Source organism: Lynx rufus, unplaced genomic scaffold (genome assembly GCF_022079265.1).
Source record: "Lynx rufus isolate CCGP_SWC_20201006 ecotype Redwood Valley unplaced genomic scaffold, mLynRuf1.p SCAF_3, whole genome shotgun sequence".
Taxonomy (NCBI): domain Eukaryota; kingdom Metazoa; phylum Chordata; class Mammalia; order Carnivora; family Felidae; genus Lynx; species Lynx rufus.
Window position 1 is genome coordinate 152387035 of NW_025814845.1, and position 24215 is coordinate 152411249.

At 34.8% G+C, this 24215-nt stretch overlaps 1 protein-coding gene across 5 annotated transcripts in view; it reads right to left on the reverse strand.

The window, feature by feature from the left end:
- Positions 1–24215, reverse strand: part of HMBOX1 (homeobox containing 1) — a 185123-nt gene that overhangs the window by 102821 nt on the left and 58087 nt on the right. For all 5 annotated transcript variants that reach the window (XM_047090721.1, XM_047090720.1, XM_047090719.1 and 2 more), the window contains exon 2: positions 8397–8476. In XM_047090721.1, the coding sequence (XP_046946677.1) occupies positions 8397–8419 (23 nt within the window). In that variant the 5' untranslated portion in view covers positions 8420–8476. The remainder of the gene's footprint in view (positions 1–8396; positions 8477–24215) is intronic.

Sequence of the window (24215 nt, forward strand, 5' to 3'; positions counted from 1 at the left end):
GATATTTGCAAATGACATATCAGATAAAGCGTTAGTATCCAAAACCTATAAAGAACTTACCAAACTCCACACCCAAAAAACAAATAATCCACTTAAGACATGAGAAGAAATGAACAGACACTTGCCAAAGACGACATCCAGATGGGCAACAGACACATGAAAAGATGTTCAACATCACTCATCATCAGGGAAATACAAATCAAAACCACACTGAGATACCACCTCACGCCAGTCAGAATGGCTAAAACGAACAACTCAGGAAACAACAGATGCTGGTGAGGATGTGGAGAAACGGGAACCCTCTTGCACTGTTGATGGGAATGCAAACTGGTGCAGCTGCTCTGGAAAACAGTATGGAGGTTCCTCAAAAAATTAAAAATAGAGCTACCGTTACAACCAGCAATAGCACTACTAGGAATTTACCCATAGGATACAGGAGTGCTGATTCATAGGGGCACGTGTACCCCAATGTTTATAGCAGCACTTTCAACAATAGTCAAATTATGGAGAGAGCCTAATTGTCCGTCAACTGATGAATGGATAAAGAAGATATGGTTTATATATACAATGGAATACTACTGGCAATAAGAAAGAATGAAATGATGCCATTTGCAGCAACACAGATAGAACTGGAAGGTATTATGGTGAACGAAATAAGTCAGTCAGAGAAGGACAGATATTATATGTTTTCACTCATATGTGGACCTTGAGAAACTTAACAGAAGACCATGGGAGAAGGGAAAGGGAAAAAAATATAGTTACAAACAGAGAGGGAAGGAGACAAGCCATAAGAAACTCTTAAATACAGAGAACAAACTGAGGGTTGATGGAGGGGTGGGAGAAAGGGGAAAATGGGTGATGGGCCTGGAGGAGGGTACTTGTTGGGATGAGCACTGGGTGGGTGTTGTATGCAAACGATTAACCACGGGAATCTACCCCAAAAACCAAGAGCACGCTTTACACACTGTATGTTAGCCAATTTGACAATAAATTATATTAACTATATATATATGAAGAATTTATACAACACCAAAAAAACAATCCAATTAACAAATGAGAAGACAAGAACATTTTTCTTTTTTTTACATTATGTAAAAGATTTATTATATGTCATAAAGGTAATATGTGTTATTTTATATATATTAACATTCAACTGTTTTTAACTATCATTTTTTCTCTGTTGTATTTTCTATAACAGTGACTTTGTTTTTATATTTTTAAGTTTATTTTTTTAATTTACATCCAAGTTAGCTAGCATATAGTGCAACAATGATTTCAGGAATAGATTCCTTAGTGCCCCTTACCCATTTGGATCATCCCCATCCCACAACCCCTCCAGCAACCCTCTGTTTGTTCTCTATAGTTAAGAGTCTCTTATGTTTTGTCCCCCACCCTGTTTTTATATTATTTTTGCTTCCCTTCCCTTATGTTCATCTGTTCTGTATCTTAAAGTCCTCACATGAGGAAGTCCTATGATTATCTGACTAGTTTTGCTTAGCATAATGCCCTCTAGCTCCATTCACATAGTTGCAAATGGCAAGATTTCATTCTTTTTGATTCCCGAGTAATACTCTATTGTATGTATGTATGTATGTATGCATGTATGCATGTATGTATGTATGTACGCGTGGTATGTGTGTGTATATACATATACATACCACATCTTCTTTATCCATTCATCCATCGATGGACATTTGGGCTCTTTCTATACTTTGGCTATTGTTGATAGTGCTGCTATAAAAACTGGGGTGCACATGTGCCCCTTTGAAACAGCATACCTGTATCTCTTGGATAAATACCTAGTAGTGCAATTGCTGAGTCATGGGGTAGTTCTATTTTTAGTTTTTTGAGGAACCTCCACATTGTTTTCCAGAGTGACTGCACCAGTTTGCATTCCCACCAGCAGTGAAAAAGAGACCCTCTTTCTCTGCATCCTCACCAACATCTGTTGTTGCCTGAGTTGTTAATGTTAGCCATTCTGACAGGTGTGTGAGGTGATATCTCATTGTGGTTTTGATTTGTATTTCCCTGATGATGAGTGATGTTGAGCATTTTTTCATGTGTCGGTTGGCCATCTGGATGTCTTCTTTGGAAAAGTGTCTATTTGTGTCTTTTGCCCATTTTTTCACTGGATTGTTTGTTTTTTGGATGTTGAGTTTGATAAGTTCTTCATAGATTTTGGATACTAACCCTTTATCTGATATGTTGTTTGCAAATACCGTCTCCCATTACATCGGTTGCCTTTTAGTTTTGCTGATTGTTTCCTTTGTTGTGCAGAAGCTTTTTATCTTGATGAGGTCCCGATAGTTCATTTTTGCTTTTGTTTCCCTTGCCTCCGGAGGTGGAGACTTTTTGAGTAGGAAGTTGTTGTAGCCAAGGTCGAAGAGGTTTTTGCCTGCTTTCTCCTCTAGGGTTTTGATGGCTTTCTGTCTTACAGTTAGGTCTTTCATCCATTTTGAGTTTATTTTTATGTATGGTGTAAGAAAGTGGTCCAGGTTCATTTTTCTGCATGTTGCTGTCTGGTTTTCCCAGCACCACTTGCTGAAAAGACTGTCTTTTTTCCATTGGATATTCTTTCCTGCTTTGTCAAAGATTAGCTGGCCAAACGTTTGTGGGTCCATTTCTGGGTTCTCTATTCTGTTCCATATCTGAGTGTCTGTTTTTGTGCCAGTACCATACTTTCTTGATGATTACAGCTTTGTAATACAGCTTAAAGTCTGGGATGGTGATGCCTCCTGCTTTGGTTTTCTTTTTCAAGATTGCTTTGGCTATTCAGGGTCTTTTCTGGTTCCATACAAATTTTAGGATTGTTTGTTCTGGCTCTGTGAAGAATGCTGGTGTTATTTTGATAGGTATTGCATTGAATATGTAGATTGCTTTGGGTAGAATTAACATTTTAACAATATTTGTTCTAATTATCTAGGAGCATGGAATATTTTTCCATTTTTTTTTTCGAACAGACATTTTTCTAAAGACATACTTGGGGCACCTGGGTGGCTCAGTCGGTTAAGCGGCCGACTTCGGCTCAGGTCATGATCTCGCGGTCCATGAGTTCGAGCCCCGCATCAGGCTCTGTGCTGACGGCTCAGAGCCTGGAGCCTGTTTCGGATTCTGTGTCACCCTCTCTCTGACCCTCCCCCATTCATGCTTTGTCTCTCTCTGTCTCAAAAATAAACGTTAAAAAAAAAAAAGACATACAGATGGTCAACAGACACACGAAAAGATGGTCAACATCACTATCAGGGAAATGCCAATCAAAACTACAAGATCCCTAGGGGCACCTGTGAGTCAGTTAAGCGTCTCTGTTAGGCTCAGGTCATGATCTCACGGTTCATGTGTTCGAGCCCCGCGTTGGGCTCTGTGCTGACAGCTTGGAGCCTGGAGCCTGCTTCAGATTCTGGGTCTCTCTGTCCCTCCCCCCCCCCCCCCACCACCTGCCGACACTCTGTCTCTCAAAAAACTTAAAAAAAAAAACCAAAAAAAAAACAACTACAAGATCTCACCTCACAACTGTCAGAATGACTAAAATCAAAACCACAAGAAACAAGAAGTGTTGGTGAGGATGTGGAGAAAAAGGAACCCTCGTGCACTACTGGTGGGAATGCAAACTGGCGCAGCCACTGTGGAAAACAGTATGGAGGTTCCTCAAAAATTTAAAAATAGAACTACCCTATGATGCAGTAATTTTACTACTGGGTATTTACCCAAAGAAAACAAAAAACTATTTCAAAAAGATAGATGAGCCCCTATGTTTACTGCAGCATTATTTACAATAGTCAACTTATGGAAGTGGCCCAAGTATCCACTGACAGATGAATGGATAAAAAAGATGTAGTATAGATATACAATGGAATATTATTCAGTCATAAAAATAATGAAATCTTGCCATTTGCAACAATATGGATAGAACTAGAAAGTACAATGCTACGTGAAATGAGTCAGTCAGAGAAAGACAAATACATATGATTTCACTCATATGTGGAATTTAAGGAAGAAAACAAGTGAGCAGAGAAAAAAGGGACAAAGCAAAAAACAAACTCTTAACTATAGAGAACAAACTGATGGTTACCAAGGGGAAGGCTGGTGAGGGATGGGTGAAATAGGCGAAGAGGATTAAGAGTAATCCTGTCATCAATTATCATGATGAGCACTGAGTATATAATTGTATCACTATATTGTACATCTGCAACTAATATAACACTACATGTTAACTATACTGGAAATAAAATTAAAAATTAAATTAAAAAATAAAAGATTGACTGCCCAATCCCTTTAGTAATCCAAAAAACTGACGCCTTAATTTACTGATTTGATAGGCTGAGGTTTCCATACACCATTTTTTTCTCTTGTAAATAAAGTAGGCCTGTCCTTTGCTAACAAGAGTCTTAATGCTTTCAAAATACTTCATAAACTGACCTTACTTAAAATTTTTTTACTGTTTTATTTATCTTTCAGAGAGAGAGACAGAGAGAGAGAGAGAGACATTATGAGTGAGGGAGAGGCAGAGAGAGAGAGGGAGACACAGAATCCGAAGAAGGCTCTAGGCTCTGAGCTGTCAGCACAGAGCCTGACAGGGCACAAACTCGTGAACTGCGAGATCATGACCTGAGCTGAAGTTGGACACTTAACTGACTGAACCACCCAGGCACCCCAAAACTGACCTTAATTTAAATTTTTTTTATTTTTTAATTCAGAGACAGAGACAGAGCCAGAGACAGAGACAGAGACAGAGTGCAATCAGGGGAAGGGGAGAGAGAGAGGAGACACCCAATCCGAAGCAGGTTCCAGGCTCCAAGCTGTCAGCATGGAGCCTGAGGTGGGACTCAAACTCACAAACTGTGAGATCATGACCTGAGCCGAAGTCAGACACCCAACCAACTAAGCCACCCATGTGCCCCCAAAACTGACCTTACTTAAATGAGACTTCAAGAACTGTTTTATTATATGGACCAAAAAAAAAAAAAAAAAAAAAAATCAATCAATACAATAGTATCTGTATATAATTCTTCAAACCTTTCTCTGTATGGAGCAGCAGTCTGTATGTTAGCACAAAGCTAAAATAAATTTTATGTGAATTTAACCAATTACTGAAAAGAATCCATCCTAAAGCTTGTATTGGAAATATCAAAACTAACAATTCACACAGAATCTAAAACAATTTAGTATTTTAGGTAATTTCAGATTAACTGACTATGGGAAACACTTTTATCCCAAATGCCATAAAAGGAGATAACAGCCAGAAAAGGAGATAATGTGTATTATTTTGTCTGCCTAGAATGCCTCACTGTTTCCAATCACAGGGGTAGGTACACAAGGAAGTCAAGTCTTGCTTTCATCAAAATATTTAGGTTAGACCAGCAGGAAGATGGACAGTCACTCTAACTGTGGTCAGTTGCAGGAAGACATTAGTTTGGTACATTCTTCACCTTCTGGAAGAAGCCACTTTGTAGCAGAATAAAGCAGACATAGCAGGAAATGCAGAGCAAAAGGGAAAGCTCTGCAGTGTTCATATTCTTTGTTCTAGCAATTCCTGAGACCCTGCTATATCTCTGCTCTTACTGTATGTGATGTAAGAGCTTAAATTTCTTCCAAAGTTTGTTTAAATTAGATGTTTGTGCCTTGCACCAAGAGAGGTCCCTAGTACAAAGATATACCTAACGTAAAAAGATCTACAATTGCTAGAATGGAAGGTATGATCACTATAGAGTAGAATAACAATGGCATGATGAGCAGGATCAAATCCTACACATAACACTGAAGGTACTATGTTTCACTGAGAAAATGCCAAGATTAGAAGTTTTCTTAGATATCAAGAATAGTATTTCAATGTGCATTAACATTAACAAAGGTACATTCTGTCATTTCTACACTTTGTTTCTTATAATTTACCTAAAGCACGTAATCCTGAAATTATGGCAGTAAATGACCTACAAAGTTCATCTATGTCCACAATACCAGCAATTCTTTTATAAGCAGAAAAAAAGATAATGTGTAAAAACTGAATTAATTTTCTTCTGTAGCACAAATACTATTCACAGGATAAGGAGTATCTTTCACTTTAAATTACTAATCTGAATGCAGACTCAGGCCAACAATAATTGAAAATGATGTGAGAAGAATTTTGACACTGCAGTAACACAATGTTTAAAGCAGAAAAGAACAATTAATTCAGGAATTATGGCTCAGTTCATAAACGGATACTCTAAAAGACGATACTGAATCAGACCATAATAGTAAACCTATTTTATAATAAATTTTATCCCTACTTGGATATGCACCTAAACCCTTCTTAGATAACAATGAGGTCCAGAACACTTTCTTAAACTAAATTCTACAGGGGCGCCTGAGTGGCTCAGTCGGTTAAACGTCCGACTTTGGCTCAGGTCATGATCTCACGGTCCGTGAGTTTGAGCTCTGCGTCAGGCTCTGTGCTGACAGCTCAGAGCCTGGAGCCTGTTTCGGATTCTGTGTCTCCCTCTCTCTCTGACCCTCCCCCGTTCATGCTCTGTCTCTCTCTGTCTCAAAAATAAATAAACGTTAAAAAAAAATATTTAAAAAAAAACCTAAATTCTACAAACATATAAAGCAAAGAAGGTTAAACCATCCACAAATGATTAATCTTGAAATCACCTGTGCAAAAATGACATTACTACCTTGCTTGTAAACCATTAACAGTTAATAAGATTTTATTAAATAACAGCATTTTCTTCAGTTTGATTCTGCTATCTTTTCATCTAGAATGAGTAAGCAAAATATGATCTAGTCATAAGTTACTTTTGTTTTGCATACATGGTATTTACCACATGATGATCTAACACATTCTAATCATAATATTCAACTAAAGATGTACTCAGGCCCTTCTTAGTATTTATGGCACATTAACCTCTTTCATAATTATTATTGCCATCAAAGGAGTGGAAGCCTTAAAGTTTAAAAATGACAGGAAGTGAGAATAAGTAAGAAATGAAGATTTACTGGGGATTGAGTATGTTAAGATGATTCTATAATTCAAACCAATAGGAGAACTGACTAAAGCAAAACAATAAAAAAAGTATAAAAAAGCAGTATAAAAAAGACAGCAGTATAAAAAAGTTCTTTCATATATAAAAAGACTTTGAGAGAAACAAAATTATATTTCACTGTGCCAATCACACTTTACAATAATTACTTTTAAATTATCATTAAGATGACATTTTTTATTGTAGCCACCTCATACATGTTTGGGGAAACAAGTTCAAGTAAAAACATGCAAGTTTATAGAAGGAAATATAAATTAGGTATGGAATCAGAGATCTGGACACCATTTAGAGAAAAATCATTCATTCAACTAACATTTACTGAATATGCCCTATGTGTCAGACCTTATACAAGGAAGAAAGGATGCAACAAGGAACTAATCAAGCAAAAACTCCTCACCTCATGATGCTTACATTCTAATGGCTATTAAAAATAGCTATCAGCAATTATATCATTAAAAAAAAAAAAAATTAAGTCCCAAAGCAATGCAGTGCCTTGCCATTTCCCAAAGATAGCTATTTACCAAAAATTCAGGCTACAGTTTACATCACTTGGGCCTATTCCAGAGACTTTTCGATATGTGATAGAGTCAATGAGACAGGAAAAAACTTTAATGAAAAACCTAAATAATAAAGAAAATCTATGTTAATGTCTACTTACTGGATTAGAGAACTGTCAAACAAAACGGAAGGAATTTAATCGAAACATAGACTACACCAAATTTTAGAAAATACTTATGCTAAAGGCACTCTGCATTAGACTTCAAAGATGCACTTAACGAGCTAATAGATACTTTATCTTCTCTAATATCTGAAATTCCCGGAATACTTTTATTCAGAGGCCTATTTAATATGAACTAGTGGTTACAGTTCATATCCTAGCACAAAAAAAAAAAAAAAAAAAAAAAATCTCAACATAATACCACCATCTCAATTTGTATTTTTTGCCTGACTCCAAAGAAAGGCTACCAATGACATTAGCTAATAGACTTAACTACATTATCTCCAGTAGGTAAAGGAAAATGGCTAAGGTGCTTAGGAGTCTGCATACAAAGGCAGTGTTAAAGTAACATGCTTCCGATATTCTGCTTGTCACAAGGAATCGAATAGTAGCTAGCCATCTATTTTGGAAGTTTCTAGGCTATAAAACAGTTTGAAATAATTAGTAGAGTAGTTTCAAGTTGAAAATTAATGTCAGACTTCAAAGTTGAAAACAGAAGAGAAAGGTAATTTGAAAATTCATTCCTTTCCACATAATTATGAAAAAATTCTTTCAACTCTACAAATGACTGCTGTCATTTCTGGATCATAATCATAATGATTTCTTCACTTTATTAAAACAATTAAGAGATAAAATTAAGAAAAGGACTAGATACTTACACCACTGGAAAGGAACTGAGCATACTTTACATGAGGTGAATCAATATCCTTTCTAGAGATGATCAGCGTTATTTATCATTCTGTAGAATAAAGACAGAAAATTCAGAAATACTTGGTAATCAAATGTTGAATAAAAATTTTAATTACATATCGTAAAGATATTAACGGTCAACATCAAGTAGCCACGTTTTAAAAATTATTTTGTAATTTTAAGTGAAACCTTGGTTTGAAGCAAAATTTTAAAAATAAAAAAATATTGATAGCTTTCAAAATTATTACCTTGGAAAAAGTAATGAAAATCATACCCCTGAAATTTAATCTGTTATCAGACATCACCCAGGGAAACATTTAAACTTGTGACGGAACATATACATTATTGTGACATTCAAGCCTTTAAAAAAAAAATGTTTATTTTTGAGAGAGAGAGAGTGTGTGCACAGCAGGGAGGGGCAGATAGAGAGACACAGAATTTGAAGCAGGCTCCAGGCTCTGAGCTGTCAGTTAAGAGTCTGACGTGGGGCTCGAACCCACGAACCTGACATAATGACCTGAGCTGAAGTTGGATGCTTAACTGACTAAGCCACCAAGCACCCCTCAAGACAACTTTTTGATAACAGTATCAGTGCATTTATGTAGAATCCTCTAAAGCAAAAAAAACATGATTGCAGCTAAAGGTTTTAACTGTGGAATAAATTCTGGGGTCTACTTCCATGTATTTTAGTACTTATTTAACTACTAGCCAAATCTTGAGTGACTTAATTTCTCTAAGTCTCAATGTCTGCATCTATAAAACAGGGATGATTGATAACTACCTCGAAGAGCTATAGAAGTTAACACATTTTTTTAAATGGTGGTCATGAAGCACTTCACAAACTCTCAAGTCGCAGGGGTTGTTATTACCAATTTAAAAAGGAGACTAATACGCATGTTGCTTTAGATTACTGAACACAATGTAAATTAATAGAGTGAGTCTAGTACTTCTATCTTCTGATTAGCATTCTACTGCTTTTATTCACCATTCAGACCCTTCGACCCCTTTCAATTTAGACATAGATTTTAACAAAAAATGAAATCTACTATTCATGGTTTAGAAGCTAAAGATCATGTATTACTGACTGGACTTATTAGCAGTTTCAAACCACAATCTAAAGAGGCAACAATTTCCATTAACTCAAAGTTAAGATTATAAATTACACGAAAGTTAAAAATGTTGATGTCAAAACTCTCACACTAAAATACACACTCAGCACTGAATTATATTAAGCAAGACCAAAGTGTCTAACAGTGACTAATGATATATGCGAAATGTAGAGGGTAAAGTTAGAAACCTTTCATATTTGCATATCCTGAATTGTAGCTTTAATGAAGTTCCTGTTGTGGTTAATTTTCTTGCTGACTTAAAAAATACCTGTCCTAAAAAAAAACAGAAGTACAAAGAAAACCTACTGAAAATGCTGCTGATTGTAAAAATATCAAAACTAAGCCACAAAACTGATTAATGGTCAATATACACTTTTCATTCTTGCTCAAATCCAGTTAAAATATGTTAAATTCTGAGGCCCCTGGGTTACTCAGTCGGTCAAGTGTCTGACTTTGGCTCAGGTCATGATCTCACGGTTTCTGAGTTCAAGCCCCACGTTGGGCTCTGTGCTGACAGCTCAGAGCCTGGGGCCTGCTTCAGATTCTGTGTCTCCCTCTCTCTCTGCCCCTCCCCTGCTCGTTCTCTCTCTCTCTCTCAAATAAATAGACATTAAAAAAATACACTAAATACCTACTTGCCCTGAGATAGGCATAAAATCATAACAGTAAGATAAGACCCCAGTAATGCAGGGAGCATATTAAACTATAGGAGAAGGTCAAATAAAAATTATACACACACACACACCCCTACCTCTATAATAACATGCATAATGTGATAAGACTAAAAATACAAGGTTTCTGAGAGTAACAATTTAGAGATTATTTTAGGCTACAGAGAACTGGGAAGACTTCTTAGAGTGAGATCTCAGCTGTTAGCTGAAGATTAGAATAAGACTTCCACCAAACCAAAGTGTGAAGAGAAGTGTGAGAATCCGTGGAGGAAAGATTTTGGGGAGAAGGAACAGTTAAAGGAGACTATGAGGTATGCTTAGGGATTAAATAGACCTTTACTGACGGCCTTTTACATGTATACGTGAGGAATATATAGACCAGAAAGGGAATCCTTCCACAATCTTCAGAGGGCTGGTAAATGCCTCACAACAATCCTGACTGACCTTTATTATGCAAGTATGAGGACCACGGTACAACTGAATCAGACAATCTCAGAAGTAAATCACCAAAGATTGTCATTTCACAAGTGAGGAAACTGATATAAAGTTACTGATACAGACTTGTGTAACTGCAAATCACTGCATTTATGTCATTCATATTATAGATATAAATGGGCTTAAAATATTCAGTAGAACTAAAATATTCTAGGGGCACCTGGGTGGCTCAGTCGGTTAAGCATCTCTCAGGTCATGATTTCACGGTTCATGAGTTCAAGCCCTGCATCAGGCTCCACACCGACAGTACAGAGCCTGCTTGGAATTCTCTCTCTCTCACCCTTTCTCTCTGCCCCTCCTCTGCTTGTGTGTTCTCTAAGTTAAAAAGAAAAAAACATAAATAAAATAAAATAAAATAAAATAAAATAAAATAAAATAAAATAGAACTAAAACATTCTAAAAAGCGGGGCGCCTGGGTGGCGCAGTCGGTTAAGCGTCCGACTTCAGCCAGGTCACGATCTCGCGGTCCGGGAGTTCGAGCCCCGCGTCGGGCTCTGGGCTGATGGCTCAGAGCCTGGAGCCTGTTTCCGATTCTGTGTCTCCCTCTCTCTCTGCCCCTCCCCCGTTCATGCTCTGTCTCTCTCTGTCCCAAAAATAAATAAACGTTGAAAAAAAAAATTAAAAAAAAAAAAAAGCAAGCAAGTACGGTGTTATGAGTTCTCTACTTTCAGGCTCATTGTCACAAAGCCCCCTCTACATAGAAAACAGATTTTTTTTATACCTTGTTTTAAAAATGAGTTTAATAATTAAAGATGTATATTAAGATCATAGCCATTAGAAAGGCCATTATCAAAAAAAAAAAAACAACAGAAAATAACAAGTACTGACAAAGATGTGGAAAAAATGAAACCTTCTTACGTTGCTGGTGAGAATGTAAAAATCATGCAGCCACTATGGAAAACAGCATGGAGGTTTCTTAAAAAACTAAAAATAGAAATACCTTATGATTTAGTACTTCCACTACTGAGTATTTGCCCAAATAAAATAAAAAACAATAAATCAAAAATATATATGCACCCCTATGTTTATTACAGCATCGTTTAGAATAGACAAAATATGGAAGCAACCGAAGTGTCCACTGATAAATGAATGGATAAAGAAAATGTGGCATATACATACAATGCAATATTACTCAGCCATAAAAAAGAATGGAATCTTGCCATCTGAGAAAACATGGATTGACCCAGAGAGTCAGATATGATTCAGATTGAAAAAGACACATGCCATATGATTTCACTCACGTATGGAATCTAAAAAATAAGTGAACAAAGAAAAATCAGAATCAGACCTATAAATAACAGAAAACAAACTGATGGTTGCCAGAGGGAAGGGAGGTGAAGGGATAAATAAGCAAAATGGGAGGAAAGTGGGATACAAGCTTCCTATTTTGTGATGAATAAGTCATGGGAATAAAAGGTACAGCATATGGATTATAGTTAATGATATTGCAAAAGCACTGTTTGGTGACAGGTGGTAGCTACACTTGTGGTGAGCATAGCATAACATTAAGAGATGCTGAATCACTATGTTGTATACCTGAAATTAATGTAACATTGTGTATCAACTATACTCAAAAAACTTAAAGCATAAGAAATCTGAGCTTAAGAAGGTTTTAAGGATAAAAGTTCATGGATACTGGATCACATTCAGCTCTAAAAAGCAAGTAACCTAGGGGGCCACTGGGTGGCTCAGTCAGTTGAGCACACAGCTGGTGATTTTGGCTCAGGTCATGATCCCAGGGTGGTGGGATTGAGCCCCACGTAAGGTTGAGCATGGAACCTGCTTAAGATTCTCTTTTTTCCCCTGTCCCTGTCTCCTGTGTATGCTCTGTCTCTTTCTAAAAAAATAAAAATAAAATTAAAAGCAAGTAACTTATAAAAGTTAAAGAATCAGCTCCTCATTGGACTCTTCATCTCTTATACTTTAAAAAGAGAGAGAGACAGAGTGTGTGTTGAAGAACATTCTCAGATGACAAAGATAAAATAATTCTGTACCAACAAAGCTTACATTTTGGTATGAGAAAAAAATTTGTAAATATGTAAAAATTCAGAGAATGTATTTTTTCAGGCATCCCAACTAAGAAAAATAATTAAGAAAAGGTTCTAACTAAGAAAAAACAAACCAGAATAAAAGATGTGGTAATAGGGAAGATGAAGAGAAAGGATAATACTGTAAGCAATGAAACTTCCAGTTTCTATTATATAATACACATTTAAATAATAACCAAATGTCTAGGAATGTATAACTTGTATGATAAAGACTCCTGAAACAAAGACTATATCATAAAAGAAATTTTAATAAATTTCTAAACTATACAAAGTAAAAGAGTTGTAGACAGGTGAGATGAAGGTAAGCAGAAGTAAAAATACTTCCAAGATCTCACAAGGAAGAAGAGGCTCAAGGGAAAAAAAGAAGAGGGGCAGAAAATAAAAATACCCTTAAAAGTCTCATCTCTTCAAGGTCAAGGAGCCGGCAAGGAAAGCAATGAGCATCTTTTGGGGGAAAAGAGTATTTTGTTTTCAGGTAACTGCAGAGAAACATGTATCAGTCAAGGTATAATTTTAATGTCAAAAGTACTTATCAGTATAAAGAGAAAGATTATATAATTATAAAATATACAGTTTATGATTAAAATATAAGAGTTACAAACTTGTATACACAAAATAACATAGCAGGTAAGAAAGCAAAATTTGCTAGAACTTTAATAAATTTATTTTTAAAAATAGAAATATACAGTAATTTCAGTATACTTTTTAGAATAGACAAATACAGTTGGAAAGAATATAAATTTAATTATAGTATCAATTAACATGATTTTTAAAAGCTACCTTGTAACCCTCTAACCAAAAACAGATTTTCCTATGTTCACTACCATGACTTATCATAAACATGGTCATAATGAAAGTTTTAATTAACTTCAGAGATATATACCTTAAAATTTTCAAAAAAAAAAATTACAATATCTTTCCTTAAAACCTATGACACTAGATAATCTTTGGATCAATTAGGAAATCAAAAGGGAAATTATGCTCTATGTGGTAAGCTATGACAATATATAAATAAAATCATAATTAAAACCCATGTGATCCAGTAAAATTTATATGCAGAAGTAAATTTATGGCCTTAAAGAATTTTAATATTTTTAAAAGGCAAGAGAGAAAAACACTTAAAAAAGAAATGAGAAAAGAAACAAAATTTATCAAAATAAATTAGGAAGAAGAAACTAAGAGATATTACTTAAAATTCATAAGAAGTAAAGACTTTATAGAGAACATAAATAAATCGAAAAGGTAGCTCTTTGAAAGATGATTAAATAATCAGAGTCTAATGAGTGGGTGGGAAAAAAAGGGAACAAGAGGAGTGAAAACTCACAAGATTCAGAATGAAAGAGAAATACAACCACAAGTATAGGAGATAATTGAGAAAACAAGACAAATTTTAAAAAGACAAATGCAATTTCATGGCAATTCATTTCAAAACCTGAAAGAGAAGATGATTTCCCAGTAAAATAGAAAATATCAAAATTGACCCAAGAGAAATGAATTGAGTAGAACAAAACACCATAAATTAAAGGCAATTAAAAATCTACTATAGAAAAACATCAACACTGGGCTGGGTTCTCAGTAGATTCTTAATCTTTAAAAAAAACATAATTCTAAAAAAAGTAAACCACAGAAAAATACAAAAAGTGTTCCAAGTCATTTTATCAAATAAAAATAACTCAATGCAAAAATCTAATAAAGGTACTAGTACATAAAATATGCCCATAAACTGATTTCACTTTAAAGTTAAATATGATTCTAGGGGCGCCAGGGAGACTCAGTCCGTTAAGCATCCCACTCTTGGTTTTAGCTCAGGTCATGATCTCCCAGGGTTCATGAATCAAGTCCCACGTTGAGCTCTGTGCTGACAGTGTTCTCTCTCTCAAAAATAAATAAACATTAAAAAAAAATTAAATGTAATTATAAATTTAAAAAAATAAAATTAGACAATAGAGTCCAGGCACATGTCAAAAATAATATACTACTATAATTTATTGCAGAAATACAAGTGGTTCTTTTTTAATCAACATAATCTAATACATCAACAAATTAAGGAGAAAAAAATCGTATCATCGTATCATTAGATGCTGAAAAGCATTTGATACAATTCAGCAACCATTTTTTAAATGTTTATTTATTTATTTTGAGAGAGAGAAAGAGTACTGGCAGGGGAGAGGGGCAGAGAGAGAGGAGAGAGAATCCCAAGTAGGCTCCATGCTCAGCACAGAGCCCAATGTGAGGCTTGATCCTACGACTGTGAGATCATAACCTGAACAGAAACCAAGAGGATACTTAACTGACTGAGCAACCCAGGCGCCCCTCAGCTTTTTAATAAAGCTCTATGGAAAAAAATAAAACAAAAAAATTAAGCATTTCTGAAAAAAAGAACAGTAGTATCATATATAGCAAAACACGATAACCATTTCAAATAAAATTAAGGTTATATGAACATACAATAAATTTGTACATACATTGTACAGAGGTATGTGTGTTTATGTATAGATCAAGAACTTGCTTCTATATGGAAATCTGATGATCTGTGGAAGAGATCCAGTGACAGTGGTTACTTTGAGTACAGGGTGGGAAATGAAACAATTAGGGAAAAGATGGGAAGGAGACTATTCACAGTTAATTTTTATTATTTTAATCATACGAATCATTGAATCATTACTCATTCAATCAATCAATAAATAAAATTAATTAAATTAGGGATTAGAACAGGAAGCCCACTAACCCCTTTAAAATTCAACAATGACTTAAAGACTATAGGGACTAGTTAAGACACGAAAATGAATTAACTGGCATAATATCAGAATGAAAGAGAAAATACCTTTTTGTTAATGACCTGATGGAATACTTAGAAAATGCAAGCAATTATAGTAAAAGAAAATTGAAATAAAAATAAATTATCAATAAGAGGTATGATACAATACAGTTAAAATTTTAAAAAGTTCTCAAAAATAAAAAATAAAAAAATAAAAAAAAATTCTCTAGTTTAGAAACTAACACATACAAAAATAATGGGAAAAATATTTCATTCACAGTACTTTTTCCCAATATTTATACATGACCGTATTGAGAAATAACGCCAAAAGATTTGTTTTTTTTTTTAATTTAAAAATAGGAACTTAAAGTTATAAAGCAAAAAGTCCAAGAATCACCAAAAAACCTGAGCAAAAGGAGAAAACTAAAAATAGACTTCACTGACATATATCAGAATACATTCAAAAGACAATAATCAAATCAATATGGCACTGGTTTAAGAATAGACACACAGATGAGTGGAACAGAATAAAAGCCTTAAATATAGATTCCAGCACATATGAAAAAATGTACAAGTCAGAAGTTAAATTCTACTTCTGCAGTAAAGGATAAATTATTTTTTCAAATGATCATCACAAAACTGATTATCAAGCAAAAAAAAATAGATCTTTATCTTACATTATTTATTAAAAAAAAAAAGAGCTCCAGGTGGGATAAAGAAGAACAAGTGAAAAAAATAAATCACAGCAACACATTCTACAGTAAAATTTATAAGATGATATGTCTTTTAAACAATCTTAACAAAGAGCAAAAACTTGAAGAGACAGGCAGACATAAAAGTTCAAAATTTCCTAGACATAAAAAGTGAAAAAAGTATCAACAAACTAAGCAATTAAACTGGAAAAAATATTTGACATGTAGAGACAGAGCAGATTCAAATTATCAAGTTTATAAAAAATACTCAAACTTACTAAAAGTGAAAATAACAATTAAGTGGTTCTAATGAGACAGCACTTTAGCAAAAATTTAGAAGACTGATAATATCTCAAGAAAGTACTGTCATATTTTATCATCTAAATGAATTATGACATCCTTTTGTGTATTTTTTTAAAGTTTATTTATTTTGAGAGCAAGAGCACACAGGGGAGGGGCAAAGAGACAGGGAAAGAGAATCCTAAGCAGGCTCCACAGCTCAGTGCAAGGCCTGATGAGGCAGGGCTCAATCCCACGACAGTTAGATCATGACCTAAGCAGAAATCAAGAGTCAGACACTTAACTGACTGAGCCACCCAGGTGCCCTATTTTTGGAAAGAAATCTGGTATCATGTATAAAATGTAAAGTACTTCCTTCTACCTGTAACCTACCAGTCCAATTTCTGGGAATCTACCATACAGAAATAAAAGTAATCATATGTAATATATACAAAGATGTTTACTGTCACTTATTTTCCAATTTCTTGTCTGTATAAACAGTATTGTTTGTTTGTTTCTTTCTTAATTTCTTTCTTAATTTCTTTCTCTTTCCCTTTCTTTCTTTCTTTCTTTCTTTCTTTCTTTCTTTCTTTCTTTCTTTCTTTCTTTCTTTTTCAAGGTAGGCTCTATGACCAATGTGGGGCTTGAACTCACAATTCTGAGATCAAGAGTCACATGCTCTACTGACTGAGTCAGTCAGGCACCCTAAGCAGAGTTGCTTCAATCAATACAGGAATGGCTGAATAAATTACAATATACTCTGATCAATTAACACAATGCAATCATTAAAAAGAATAAATCAGTTTTACTAGGTGACTTGGTGGGGATCTGCACAATGCAGTTGTTGACTGAAAAAAAAAAGCAACATGCAATCAAATGAGTATAAGATGATCAGGCTTAAAGAAAAAGAAACTACAGAGGCACCTGGGTGGCTCAGTCAGTTAAGCGACTGACTTCAACTCAGAGCATGATCTCACGGTTTGTGAGATGGAGCCCCACATCAGGCTCTGTGCTGACAGCTCGGAGCCTGGAGCCTGTTTCAGATTCTATGTCTCCCTCTCTCTCTGTCCCTCCCCCACTCATTTTCTCTTTCTCTCTCTCTCTCTTTCTTTCTGAAAAATAAACATTAAAAAATTAAAAAAAAAAAAAGAAACTACAACCAAAAAATCACTTTGTATGTCATGTCTTATGTCAGTGTGTATACCTATATACATACATAGACACATACCTAAGTACCTGAACATAGAAAAACAGGTAGTCAACAGATAATGGAGTTGGGATTAAGAACGGGTATGTGTATTTGGAATATGATCAGGAAGGATAAATGCATCTATGCAATAGATACACATACACCCACATTTATGTAATAAAATTATAAAAATTCCTAATATCAGAAATGGACTCAATTATCAAATGATTAATTTAGGGTTATCAAAATACTACACAAAGTCAAGTTGAGCAATGAAGAAGCCTACTATCAGCATTGTTGACCCTTGAAGAAAAATAAAATCCAGAAAATCCATTAGGAATAAGAACCTGTAGATGCTATGTAATCCACAGGTGGTAAAAGGTTTTTTTTTTTTTTTACCCTACATTTTCTCTTTAACATAAAAAGTAGTAACTGTAGAAGGTAAAGGAAAAGGTGAATTTCAGAAGACCTATACTATAAACGGTAAGTCTGCCTCTTACTCCAAACTCCTTTTTCTCTTTCACTCAGACACCATTCAGTTTCTTCATACATCTTAGTACAAGAGTGACTATAACTTTATGATAATTTCCCAGCAGAAAAATTGTTATAACAAAGAATATGTACATTTTAAGTGATGCTAGGTTTTGTCAAATTGCCTCCCAAAAAGGCAACAATTTATACTCTCCACCTTCAGGTAATGCTTAATTGTGAATCCAGTACATCCAGTGGCAATTTACAATCGAATTTATACTTTGCGGTTCAGCTTGTATGTTCCACTCAATAATAGTAAACACAGAAAGGACAGAATATTTAAATCAAGGAAGAAAGAAAGAAACAAGGAGTGTAAGGCTTTAGGAAGAAAGCAAAGCATAAGAAAGAGTGAAGAGTTAGTTTAGCTGTACCAGAGGCAGTAAGCAAGCCATCAAGAGGAGAGATGACAGGGAACATTGCAAACATCAATTAGTGACCCTTTAAGCCCAGATTTGGATACCAAAAAAGAATTCTCAAAAGTTTAAAACAGCCATTACAGAGCTCTTTTTACTGCTCTTTCAGCATCTCACACAGAACCCAGTGCTACCATTTAAACTATTTAAAATAAAGCAAAAAATATGTTAAAATACAGAGGTACACAAGTCTCAAGTTTCTGCAAGTTAGATGCTGTTAGTATTTTCAATTTACAGATTGTGAATTCAAAGAATTTACTAAAGTGAACCTCCTTCCTGACTAGATACACAGTACACACACACACACACACACACACACACACACACACACACAAAGCTAAAAAAGGTCTTAAACTCTTCTAAAGTGAACATCCCTTTCCCTTAGCTCTCAGTCCTTCTGTCCAAAGATAAATACTAAGTTTCCTGTGAATCCTTATAAAGATAAAAATTAAGAAATAAATATACTTAGACCTGCATATAGCTACCATACAATTCCTTTTTTAATGGTGGTTTTAAAATACTTTTATTATGACAATTTGCAAACATATACAAGGGCAGTTAGAACAGAGTAATAAATGCTCAAGTGCCCATCACCCAGCTTGAATAATTAAGAAGGGAGGGGAATTGTTAATTATTTTCAAGTGAATTCCAGACATCTTAATCATTTTAACATACAATTCTTAGCAAGCCTGAATATCTGGTTTCCAAATCCAGAACAGATTAGACACAGAAAATTAGAAAGTGGTTGGGAGTGTTTAAAAAGGCTTTACCACAGAAAAAAAAATGACAGCTGTCTGAGAAGAACAAAATAAAATAAATGAAAACAACTATTTAATTATAGATACATATAACACTAACTCATCAAAAAATTAAAGTCATGTTTAGGGTCTTTGTTTTAAAAAGGCAGGGAAGTATGTGATACACTTGTTTCAAAAGTTAAAAATGGTTAAAAGTTTACATTTTAGGAAGTTAATCAGAAGGTGTTTCACTTATGCTAAACAATTTCCCCCTGAACAATGTTGGGTAAATGAGGATTTACTACATTTAGCTGTGATTTGAAAGGCAATTTGCAGAGTTCTGCAGTGAAGAATGCTTGGTGACTAGAGGAAAACAGAACCACAGATACTGCAAATTAACTCATCTAGATTATAATACTAACCTCTCAAATAATGCCTCTAGGTAGTTTAAAACTGTAAATAACAACCACTACCACTATTTAATGTTTACTTCCCTGGGCCAAATACTTACTGGTTAAGTATTTTACAAATACAAACTCATTTAATCTCACAATTCCCTGAGGTAGGGAATTAAGACAAGACACTACTTGCCCAACGTCAATAAACTAATGGGACTTCCCTTTTCTTATTAGAACTGTACTATAAGTACTTGTGTTGGGCTTCATCTTTCTGTAAGTATAAGTTTAGGGATACAATTTTTTATCATTTTTCTGGGGCAATGTTTCATTGTGATAGGTACCATGCAAAAAGTTCAACAACAGACACACTACTAAAAAAAATCTAGTATTTACATCAAGTTTTACTCATTATGATTCAGGATTAAAGGATATTGTATACCATGGACATTTTTATTCCAAAATAATTATTACATACGCTACTTGTCAAATTTTTAAAGACCTATATATACTCTTGTGGCTTTTCTTACATTTCCAGTGACAGGGAAGTTTAATGGAGAGTTTTGCTGATAAAGATCTTCCTTTTATAAAATTCTAAACTGTTTCTTAGAACTTCAATCCACTCATCTGGCTGGATCAATACAGACTAAATTTTACCTTTTCTCTCCCACAAGGCAGCCTTTTAAATTATCTGCAGCATCTTGCAAAGAGTCTCCATGCTAAGTATTCCCAGTCCTGATTCCAGTTTGACATGGTTTCCTCATTTGTCATTATCCTGTCTTCTCTTAAAAAGTGGCTCCCCAAATTTGACACAACACTTCTGCAAAGAGACTAATCAGAGCAGGATACAGGTTTTCTGGTACTAGACCTAAGACAATATTACTGTTTTCCATTACCAAGTCAATTTTGTGTGTACTAAATTTGCAGAAAAAAGTTTCCACACATTCATTCATGAAGCAGTGATTAAATATCTATGATGTTAACTGAATAATGCTTCTTTTTTATGCCAAACTTCCCTTTCCTAAACTCAGGTTTTTTTTAACAAAAAAGCAAAATAGTTTCACTTTTGCTTCTTCTTCTAAGAAAATATTAATCTTTAATATATATGATTAATATATATGACTAATACTAATCAGCATGTTATATATTTATCGTATGTGTCTATTACCTGTGTCACGATTGCCAATTATCTGTACCAGCTCCTAAAGCAGTATCTGGAACACAACAGGCACTACAGTTATTTGTTGAACTAACTCATGAATAGACAGAAAAGGGTAGAACATTCATATTTTTTATACCTTCTTGGAAGGAGTCTCTAGGCTACTATACTTCACTGTTAGATGTTGAAGCATTATCAATAAACACAATTAATCAGAAAAGCCACATGACTGCCACATGCCCTTTAGAATTTACTATGGTCGTCTAATATAGGAGTTAAAGGTTTTGATTACTTTAAGATATATGGTGGTTTTTGATGTTACCTTCAAAATATTACTTGCATTTCTCCATTCTAAAATAATTATATAACCTGAAAATAAAAATATACATTGTTAATAGAAGGTCACTAGTAAACTCTATTTAACTATGCTGTGAAATGTTAGGATATGCTTAAGTCAGAGGCTGAGCCAACCTCTCTGCCTTTATATGTGGCCTCAAATGTATTGGACTCCAACCAGAAGCACCTTTATGTTACAGTCGGTTTAGATAACACTTTCTTGTGGATTTATATCTGAAAGAGTTGTAGTTCCAGATTTTATTTATTTGAGTTCAAAACACATGAAGCTGTTTTCATTTATTATCATACTGTTTATATTCTACTATTTTGCATTCCTTACTATGAAAGTCTCAGGGTGTTTGAATCTCATGGGGTTGTCAATGTTAAGTTACACATGATCCTACTTCATTCTTACTGAATTGCAGTACAAATATATTGTACCACGTCAGTTTAGGACAGGTGTTCCCAAACTGTGCCATGCATCAGAATTAAAAGCACAGAATCCCTAGCCAATTCTGTACCTACTGATCCCAAATAATTGAGGGTAGGGGTCCAAGAATACTTTTAAACAGCTCCTGGAGGTAATGCTGCTTGGAAACTACTAGTTTAGAGAACAAGCAAGAACTCTAATACCACAGTGCCAGAGAACAAGAAAGAATTAATATGGCAATGTCATACCTGGTGTATAAAATATAACATCTAGGCATAAAGACAATTTTGAGAATAATGTCATCCAAAATATTTCCTATTATTTCCCATACCAATCAATACTCTAAGCTGAGTACTTAATCTTATTCATAATTGAAAGTAAATTTGGTAGAATTCTACTTCACTACAACAGGAAGACTTATTTTGAAGGCAAAGTCTATCATCATTATATATATATTTTTAAGTAGGCTCCATATCCAGTGTGGAACCAAACACGGGGCTTGAATTCACGACCCTGAGACCAAGACCTGAGTTGAGATCAAGAGTTGGAGGCTTAACCAACTGAGCCACACAGGTGCCCTCATTATAAATAATTTTTAAAGTTTGTGTACTATCATTCAAAAATGGAATTACCCCCTGGACTAAAACAAATACATAAAAAAATCCCTATTGACACACATCCAGAGTATTTTGATATTAAAATATAACGATTTACTCACAGAACCAATTCACATGCCTTGATCCATGGCTCAAACATTCATATGGCTTTGAAGCCTCTATTTTCTTTTGCAGGCAAAGGATATAACATACTGATAAACAACCTCCAGAGAAAACCCTTGTGGTTCTGCATTTCTGAAAGATTCAATATTTTCTTCCCATTTTTGCATTTCCCCTATCCCAGCAGTTTTCCAAAGTTTAATAAATAATTACAGAATTGGCATAAAGGATTTCATTAAGCTACACTGAAGTAAATCATAAAATCTTAGATTAAGCTAGAACAGATGTTAGTGTTTTCCAGTCACCTCTATTTACAGATGAAAACAAAAATCAGATAATAGGAGCCAGAAACCCTGACTCCCAGGTTAGTGCAAAAAATCCAACATAGTGCTCTAGAAACTTAGGGTCTATATAAATGCATGTCATTTAAAGGTTTTGTTGAGTTCAGAATTGTTATAAACATGCCAGCGGAAGCTGTCCATAGTTGGTCCTGGGCAAGTATTTCTTGGAAAGGGATGAATAAAATTCATCATATTTTGCGAAACAACATAAGAAAAACTACACAACAAGATAATTGTTTGGTATTCACTTTCCCTATAGGCACTTCTTTTTATGCTCAATCCTGCAGTACCTGGAATTCATTTATGCTTTCAACAAATATTTACTGAGCATCTACTACATGTGAGAAATTAAACTGGGAAATACATCAATGAACAAAATCCCTATTCACATAAAGCTTACATTCTCGTGGTGAAAGGCAGGCAAATTAAAAAAAAAAGTCAAACATACAGTATTTAAATCATGGTAGGTACAACAGAGAAAAATAAAGCTGGGAAAGCATTTAGGGATTGTGGGTGGTGGGGTTACAATTTTAAATAGGGTGCTCAGAGAAAGCCTCAGTGAGAAAGTTAAATCAGAGTAAAGACCTGAATGAAGTTAGGAAGCAAGCCATGTAGATAAAGGGGAGAAACCATTTAAAATCAAGACCCTGAGGCAGAAACTGTCTATCATGTTCAAAGAACAGCACCGAAGACAGCGTGGCTAGAGTTGCATGAACAACAGAACACGAAATCAGAGAAGTGGGAGCTACCAGGAGGCCCAGATCAAAGAGGAACCTGTAGTTGAAAATTTCTATTAAAAATACTAAATATTATCTTGGCTAGATAGAAATTAAATCAGTAGCTTCACTAGGGATGATTCAATTTAATAGGAAACTTAGCATGAATCAGTAATGGTAGAAATTTCTGATAATATCAACAACAGGGTAATAGAAATGTTATTTTGGGGCATTCCCAGCATCCATTAAATTGACTTTAGAGAGCATCATCAACTACTCTTATGACTAGCTTTGAAGCATCCTCTTGTCAATTTATTAGGAGGTGAGTGCTAAAAGGAGGATATAAAGGCAGAGGATGAGGGAATTCATATGCTCTTCATTGCAAGAGAAGCGGAGAAGTGTTATTACCTTCCACATCTCAGGAGGATATGCTAATATATAATTCAAAATAAGGAGGTAGCCAATCAGGTTATGTTTTACAACTGAACTTGAAGTCAAATTCCAGGGAGCCAAGTTATGTTTCATCCCAATACTTACAACACTAAAGGACAGCTGCAGTTTCTTTTACTTCCTGCATTCCCAGTCTATAGTTATTTCAGAGCCTCGCATTTTGTGTTGCCTGACTGAACAGATCTGAACAGCACCTCAAGTCATTAGAAAAGGCTCTCCACCTGAGTTAGGGAGCATAGAGCTTTCTCATGCTCATCTTTAAAAACCTGGGGGGTGCAGATACCATCTCATTTTCCCTATTTCTTTTGCTCTTTTATGTTCCC